Source organism: Camelus bactrianus, chromosome 10, assembly GCF_048773025.1.
Source record: "Camelus bactrianus isolate YW-2024 breed Bactrian camel chromosome 10, ASM4877302v1, whole genome shotgun sequence".
Lineage (NCBI taxonomy): Eukaryota > Metazoa > Chordata > Mammalia > Artiodactyla > Camelidae > Camelus > Camelus bactrianus.
This window is the reverse complement of record NC_133548.1, coordinates 23,073,768-23,082,395: the sequence shown is the minus strand read 5'-3', so window position 1 is coordinate 23,082,395 and position 8,628 is coordinate 23,073,768. Positions and strand designations below refer to the sequence as shown.

The window sequence follows — 8,628 nt, the reverse complement described above, 5'->3', positions numbered from 1 at the left end:
CATTTTTCTTTCTCTACTATCCAGTGGGAGCTGGGGGTGGGGCTTGAAAGGAAAGTCACATTAAGATATAAAAAAGAACGAAAAGCGAGTTTCTTGGCATATCTCAATCAAATGGGGGAAAATTGGTGATTCCAATTTAGATGCTATGAAAATCTGTTCTAGAGAAGTATGGAGATGCACAGCAGGGTTTTATGCTGGATCTAGAACATGAGAACCAGAGGGGACACTGAAAAGCACCCAACCCCTGGTACTTTCCTCTCTTTGGGCCTTACCTAAGGGTCCCCATCTCCCTCCTCCCACACCCTATGACCCAGCAAACTCCAAGCCCTGGCACTGAAAAGATGGCATTGACTCTGCTATATGTGTTATTTGGGAATGATCATCTCGGGGGGGGGTCTATTTTAAAGGGCTGCCACCGAGCCGCTGGTCCCCACCCAGCCTCTGGTTCTAACACGTGTAGCTCAAAGAGGTTGCATGCAGGAATCAGAGCCATGGCACATCTGTTCTGTGGGTCAGAAGCCAACCCTTGTTTTATTAAAGTGTGTACAGGGGACTGGGAGGGCAAAGGACCACACCGTGCCGTGGTGGTGTGCACAGACACCAGCACCACAGCTGGCTCCACAAGTGGCCGTTTGGAACTTGGTCTGGCTGGAGCCTTGGAAGAGACCTGACGAAGCCAGTCAGTCCTCTCTCGTCCAGAGCTGACCACAACATTTGCACCTCTGAAGGGCTGGTGGGGAAGGCCACTGAGTTGTTTGAATGGGGAGGAATCCTTTGCTATTCATGTAGTCTATTTTGAAGAAACAGTTCTTGCAAGTAGCCCTGGTATCTTCCCAATGGTCCCAGCAGTCAGGGAGGCAGGGGCCCACCAGAAAGTAAGCTCTCCTCACCCTCCACTGGTTTTGTCCTTGAAATCAGAAGCCCTGGCACAGCCCAGTTCATGGGCAGAATCACACTTCAGGTCCACACTGCCTGGGGCAACACACATCCGGATGGATGGATGGATGCTCGGAAAAGCTTCTTCACGGGCCTGAGGCTCATTTCATGTTTCTCTCGATCCAGTCTTTGAAAGGCAGCACTTTGGTGAAGGCTGTGTAGAGGCTGTGGCTGCATGTTTTGTCATAGCTCCAGCTGACCAGCCCCACCAGATGCCAGCGGGGCTCAGGGGACGCCCGACCCGGGAAGGACACAGCTGCGATGCCCCCCGTCTCTGCCGTGCAGATGTCAGAAGGGGCGGTGGGGTCCCGGCTGGCACAGAACATGTTGTCTGTGACGCTGACTGGGATGCCGTGGTCCTCGTGCTGCTCCTCACACAGCAGCGAGTCCGCCACCCTGACCACCCCTGAGCGCAGTGTGTCGTTCTTGAAGCCAGGGCTCCTCACGTCTGCCAGGACGTTCCAGCCAGCCACGGTGATGCGGGACTCCTGGAAGGAGGTGCTGAGGTCCCGAGGGGCCGCCAGGCAGATGGGCTGCACGCGGGTGCTGATGCGAGCCTTGTCCAGGAGCTTCAGGATGGCGATGTCAGCATCCAGCAGGATGGGGTCGTAGTTGGGATGCAGGATGATTGCAGAAATCTACAAAGGCAAGGAACGTAAGGCCATGGTGAGCAGCCAACTCCACAGTGACAAGGACAGGTAAGCCCTGGGGCTACTATGTTATCGTGAGAAAATATCTGAGAGAGAGCTGCTATTATTTGGAGATACTTTGCTTAAGGGATCATAGAAAGCAGTGGCTCTATTTCCAGGGTTGTGAACTGAAACTTCAGTTCAGCCTACTGCGCCTGGCAGGTGGTGGAAAATAAGCGTAGTAGCCAAGTGAGGCTTCGGAGAATGGGAGTGCACGCCCCAGGCAGAGTCGGTCTGGAGGAGGCAAATGCCCCTCGGCTCCAGCTGACCACTGCCACGCAGAAATTCTAATTTTGCCAGAGAACAGACTCTAGATCTCTGGCTGAAACCTCCTGATTTTTAAATGTTGGCACATAACTGACTAAAAACTATGTGTTAGCACTATCAAAACAGCAACTCCTACCACCTATCAGTTTGCGACCTCTGGCCCGCTGTAAACATTTCATTTACCCTCAAGCCAGTAAGACAGAGCTACAAGCAGAAGGTTCCGCCGGACTTCTTCACAAAGCCTCCCTGATTGTCCCAATCCTTGCTGATCATCCTCTTTGATGGGGGCCTCTGGGGGCTTACGTCTGTGACACGCTGTAACATTTTTACCTACGTGTTCTATTCCTTCAACTACATCTGGGCACATTTCCTCAGGGATTCTATTGTGTTGAACTAATCACGACATACTGGTCTATCTCCTCCCCTCGTCTGTGGACTCCTCAGGGCAAAAACCATGCCTGATTCAGTCCTGTGTCTATTTCCAGCAGATGGCATGCTGTGGGAACTCAACAGTGGATGGATGGATGAGGGGGTCGGGGTATAGCTCATGCTTAGCACGCACAAGGTCCTGGGTTCAATCCCAAGACTAGAATAAAAGAAAGAAACAATGGATGAGTGGATAGATGGATGGATTGCCAGGCAGATGGATGGACCTATGGACGAGCTGGATGGGTGAGTGGGTGGATGGCAGAGAGGGAGGCAGGCAGGCAGGGAAAGAGAAGAATATCATGAGTCGATTAGGGCTATGTCTCGACGTCCTCAAAGCCTACCTAGTGCAGTGTCCTGAACATAACAGGTGGTTAACTCTTGATGACCACAGCGATGGAAGACGCCTGTTACTATCTTATTTTTAAAACAGTTTAAGGGGGCGGGGGGAAGATGCCATAGTCTTTCTAGATGCCCCTGTCTAGTATCCATCAGTGTGAAATATTAGGCACCTACTACACGCCTAACACTTCCAGGCTCTGGGCTGGGAGCTAAGTGCTCAGGTGACAGGGCTGACACAGCCGCTGCTCTCCTGGTGCTGGGCATTGCTGAGCCAGAGCCCCAGTTTCCAGGCTGCAGCCTCTCTCACCCGCAAGCTCTGGATGCTCTTCTCATCCCGGTCATCATCTCGGTAGAATTTTCCCAGGACAACTTTGAGGTCTGCTGTCTTGATCACGGAGACCCTCCCCAGTTCGGTCACGCAATGGGCAGCCACCACCACGGTGCGTTCATTCACCAGGGCGCCGCTGCAGACCAGGAACCACGCATCCTTGTGCAGGCTGCCACCGTGCACCCTGCTGGCCCTCCTGTAGATGGCCGCCTGCCATGGCCAGCGCGTCCCCTGGGTCTTCGGAGTGGTGACGTTCTCAGTTTTCCCGCAGACTATGGGGAAAGCACAGACCGTGAAGTAAGATAAACTCAGACCTTCCCATCCAAAGGGGAAGGTGTCAATCAACCAAGAGAGCACAAATCTGGAAAGGTGACACCTCTTTGTGAGTGTCAAGTCTACAAAGCATCTACCCAGTTTTTCTTTTCCCTTTAAATATTAATCAACCACCTTGACACGGCTGACTATAAAGTCAACCATGGGTTGACTAGGGTTACGATTAGACTTACCATCCCAGGCACCTATGGGGTCAGTTGCCTAATCTCTCTTTTTTTTATTAAAGTGTAGTTGATTTACAGTGTGTTAGTTTCTGGTATAGAGCATAGTGATTCTGTTATACATATATACATATATTATTTTTCATATTATCATTATAGATTATCACAAATTATTGAATATAGTTCCCTGTGCTATACAGTAGGGCCTTGTTGTTTATCTATTTTATATGTAGTGTTTGCCTAATCTCTTAGACCCTCAGTCTTCTTGCTTGCAAAATGGATACAGTAATTGCAATTGTCTCAGAGGGCTGAAGAGACCAGATGAGATGGTATATAGAAAGACTTAAAATATCATGACTATCACTATAAAGATGATCACTATGAACTAAGCCATACTCCTCTCCTTTGAGAAAGAGGATGAGGGTAGCTTTGTATGTGCAAGACCCTGTTCCAGACACATGTATTATCTCAGTCATCATCATTATAACCTTGTAATTAATCCCTCATTATCTAATTAATAACAATAACCCAATTAATACCATTGGGTGATGAGGATGAAAACTGGGGCTTACACAGGGTAGCCAAGATGACATGACTAGAAGCCCTCTGGCTCCTTTAACCCCTCCCCCACTTGGTGTTTAATGACTACACTGTCCCTTTTCTCCAAGTAAATATGATAGAATTATCCACAAGAAACTATGTCCTCCTCTTTCCAAAATAATTAATCTAAGATTTAATGAGTTAATTTCTCCTGGGTAATAAGTTTAAGCCAAAGGAAGGAAGCTCTAACTGTGGAAATTTCAGACATCATCAAGCTAGGGAAAGTATTAGAGGATCATTCCTTTAGACAAGGAGTTTTCCCCAAAGTCTTCAAAGGGGTCAGTGGCTTTTCATAGGCAGTCATGGGAGCTGTGAGCTGTTCTAACCCAAGGATAGGCCTTGACTCACTAGGGACGCAGGATGGGGCACGCCCGCTCCACTTCCCAGTCCTCAGACACGTTCTCCGGCTGCTGCCCAGGCGGCGGTAGAAGGGCGAGATGCACTCGTACTGGAGCTGAGTGTGCAGATGTTGGTACCCGGGGGGCAGGTCTCCAAAGGGAAAAGCTGGCTTCTTGGTCGGGGCGTCCTGCAGTTTCTGCTTGCTGAAGGCTGATGAATACAGCTGGTGTAATGGTGTCTCCCTGCATTAGGGCACACGGGCCCGGAGAGAGAGGAGGGCAGGAGACAGTCATTGTGGCCCTTTTAGCATCCCTGCCAATTCCCACGTGGATATTTGGTTACAGAGGAAGAAAACAACAGCTGTCTCTTCCTCTGTCTCTCTTTCTCTCCCCTCACCGCCCCCTTACCCCCATCTCCTCTACCACTAAGCAAATTTTCTTGCACATTTCAACCTTCATTTTATTCCTCCATTTCCATTTCTGGCATGTCTCCTGCCACCCAGGACTTCAACCGAAGAGAATAATATCTGACATGATAGCTGCTACCCAAAGGTACGCTCTACGGGCACACACACAAAAATCACTTGTGAAATTAAACAAGAAAGGAAGTGCATTCGAATGAGAGAAATCCAGGCGTGTGCTCTTCTCTAACGATTATCGTAATGGGGCAATATTAGGAACTGACTTGAACTAAACTGTGTTGATACAGTAGCTGGATTTAGCAATTAGCCAATGTACTTAGTCCACCTCAGAGAACAGAGCTTTCTCTCAGGGCACATTGATTGGGGGAATTAAGGAGCGTTGTGTGTAAATGTGAAAAGGCCTTTAAATGAGCCCCGAGGTTGAAGTCCCCGGAGATCACCCTGGGATTCTTGGGAGCAATGTATGCACACCACACGGCTTACGCTCATTTTATATCAGTGCATAATGACTATTAACAGACAAGTTAGAATTCCTTTAGGAATCAGTGTTTTCATCCCTGTTTAATGAATGGAGGAAGGAAGCCCAGAGAGGTAGGTGCGGGTGTTGAAGGGCACATAGGAAGCTAATGCAGAACCCGGGCACCGCTGAGCAATCACAAGTCACCCTGGTGTCCCTGCAACGCCAATCCGATGGCATCTTAAGAAATCTGTTTCATGTGTCTGTACAGTGCTTTGCTCAGAGCAAATATTCCATCCACATTGATTTCATCCAGCAAATCTTTAGCTCTTGTCTACAACCAGGTCTACAGTTCAGGAAGATTTTGGACTTGCAAACAAGTTCAGCTTTTGCCACTGAAGGTTTACATTGCCTTTGGGGGTTCCTGGGTGAGCCTGGCTGCTGGAGATTGTCATACCCCCACTCCAGCAGCGTTATCTTCCAGAAAGATACTTAAAACCACGTTTTAGGCTTGCTTTCTCATCTGCATTAGACACCTGGCCCATGTCACCTGACTCCCCATTATAACTGCTTTACAAAATGCAAAGCCCAGTGGTCTTTTTGAAAAGCTCGGGGCCTCCTCTACAAGATGTCTCCTTGGGAAGAACACTTGCAGGAGAGTCCAGCCCCAGGTAAATCAGGATGATTAGAAAACGGGGGAGGGGCAGAATGCGGATTCCACTGCCACTGTTCCCAAGGGAATGCCTGGCCTGCAAAGGGATATGGAATGAGAAAGCCAGAGGCAGAGTGAGAGATGGAGGAATAGCCTAATTTTTTAATATTTCATGTCACTTGGTTGGGGTCAGTTCTAGTCACTGAGATTCATTGTTACCATTTCTAAAAGCAAAAGCTACTGCTTTTGTGCACAAGGTGTTTACAGAGGGCTGAATTAAATTTTCGTGCATCAGGGAGCAGACCCTGAAGACCCTAGATTTGCATCCTGGCTCTGCTCCCTCCTCTAGCAAGTCCCCTACCTTCTCGGAGCCTGCATTTACCCATATGTAATACAAAGTAATAAAATCTAAAATGAAATGGTCATAAAATAATCCTTACCTCAGAGGTTGTAGCAAAGATTAAATAAGCATGTAAAGAATTCAGAAGGATAGCTGGCAGCTGGCAAACACCCAATGAATGCTTGCTACTAGCCCTGCATTTAACCCTTAACAATCCCCAGAGACTGATGTTACCGCGATTACCCTTTTCAAAAGAAGAAACTGGAGGTTTGGCAAGTTTAGAAACTTGCCCAAGAATACCCAGCACTAAAGAGAGATGACAGAAATAGGTCTTAAACCCTTGTGTGTCAATCCAATCAATCCTTCATTCATTCACTATTTGGGGGGGTGCCCATGACGCAGCAGGCACTGTTCTAGGCACTAGGAGTTCAGCATGAACCAAACAGAAAATGTTTCTGCACGTGTAACTCGCACATTTTGGCAGGGTGAAGGGGGTGGTGCGGGGAGACAGAAGTTGAACAAGTAAACAAAATGTCTGTAAGACAACAGGTGAGGATGGTTGCTAAGATGAAAACTGGAGATCTCTGTAAAGGCCAGAGAGCGCTGGGTAAAGAAGTCAGCTCAGTGGTCAGGGTGGAGGTGGGGTTGCTATTTTCAAAAGGATAGTCGTGGAAAGTCTCTCTGCCAGGTAGAAATGGAGCAGAGAACAGAAGGAAACCAGGCATTAAGCCACCTTGAAATCCTGTGGACACATATTCCAGACAGATGGAGCCGCGGAGCCACGAGTGTAACTCACCACCAGGAGTCCCCGCCTCTGTCTTTCTAGGAGAAAGGCTGAGTGGGTGTCCCCGAGGCTTCTCAACCCTCATCGTTCATCTCTGGCTCCTGGCTCCACCAGCCTGCCTCATCTGGTTGGTCACTACCAAGAGCATCTTCCTAAGGCACAGCTGGCTGCATTGGGTAGGAATGCCATCCCCCTAGAAGCTGTATGATGAATACGTAGTAATTTCAGGAAGACTCAAGTATTAAAAGCCAGTTCCTCAAAGACCACCTTAAAGTCTGGCTTCCCACCAACTGCTTACTTTCCCACGAGCCAGTGAAACCTGGTACATCTTCCAACAGTCACTACCTCTTGGCTAAAGGCAGCTGGCTCCTCAGCCTCCATCTAACAAGCCCTATTCTTTCATGGCCAGTCAGCACTGAGTGTCCCTAAGAAACCCCAGACTGTCTTTGGCCAAACAGACTGGGGAAAGGGGGTGGGAGGGGAAGGTTCATTCGCCTTTAGAGTAGAGTTCAGGTGTTTCGACCTCACCTTGACTGAACCTGCATTGGAAGAACTCTCCGTCTCACCAGGTCTGAGATCTTTGGTTCTCGACAGGCTAGAAGAGAAAAGACCGCACTGCGTGATCCTTTTCCACATCAAAGGTTCGCACCATTCGGTTCAGATGCATCCCTGATCACCCCTTCTGGGCACCGGGACACATTCCCCAGGATCTCAGAGGTAAGACGTGTCAGCCGAGCTCGGAAAGCTCACTTAGCAGAATAACCCAATTGGCAGCCCCCTTTGAAGAACCCAAGGGGAATAAACACCTCTGAAGAGCTGCTCCACCTGGATGATATGAAATGCTGGCAGTTAAGAGATTAGGGTTATCTGTTTACATAAAAAGTATTAGCGGACTTGATCAACATGGAATAAAAGCCGATGTCAAGGTTCTAAAATATAGCCCAACATTGGAGATTTCAAGGTGCTCATTTAAAACCAGACAGCAGTGTCAACCATCAGTAAGTCTTGAGTAACTGATTCCTCCACGTCCTTTCTCTGCAATTAAGGTTCCTAATGATCATTTGAGGGCAGCTCAAGGCCCAGTTTAATTTTGTTGAAGTCTCTCTTTCTTCACAAGTGAAAGGAATCCTTCCCATCTCACTTTCCCAATCAAGTGGCCAACATTCGTCTAATTAGCAACCTAGGGAACTTCGGTTGTATTAATTTGTAAGAGAAGAGTCGACAAAAATCTCCAAGGACATATGTAACGCCAGTTCCATACTTAATGAAATCGAGAATCAAGAGTCTGTGCTGGTGGGGATGGAAGTCGCTCCTGGCTAAAGTCTAAAGTGATTTATTCCTTTCACAAGCCATTCTTTCAATCCCTTTCCCATGACTCAGGTTGTTGACAAATACCCAGAAGGGAAAGTGGAGGATTGAAGCAATTATCTGGATAATCTAGGCCAAGGATAGGCTTTTCTTCCCAGGAAACAGCCAGATAATTGTGACCTGCCACCAAAAAGAGATGGAGTTGTTGACCAGGAGCAACTAGTGAGACACTCTGCCTCCCCACC

At 48.3% G+C, this 8,628-nt stretch overlaps 1 protein-coding gene across 2 annotated transcripts in view; it reads right to left on the bottom strand.

Annotated features, from left to right (window-relative positions):
* Positions 1–499: 499 nt before the first annotated feature.
* PAMR1 (peptidase domain containing associated with muscle regeneration 1) overlaps positions 500–8,628 on the bottom strand; it is a 148,215-nt gene continuing 140,086 nt past the window's right edge. For both annotated transcript variants that reach the window (XM_074372172.1, XM_010964673.3), the window contains 4 exons: positions 7,604–7,670; positions 4,431–4,663; positions 2,968–3,260; positions 500–1,574 (listed from right to left, as the gene is read on the bottom strand). In XM_074372172.1, coding sequence (XP_074228273.1) covers positions 1,038–1,574; positions 2,968–3,260; positions 4,431–4,663; positions 7,604–7,670 — 1,130 coding nt within the window. In that variant the 3' untranslated portion in view covers positions 500–1,037. The remainder of the gene's footprint in view (positions 1,575–2,967; positions 3,261–4,430; positions 4,664–7,603; positions 7,671–8,628) is intronic.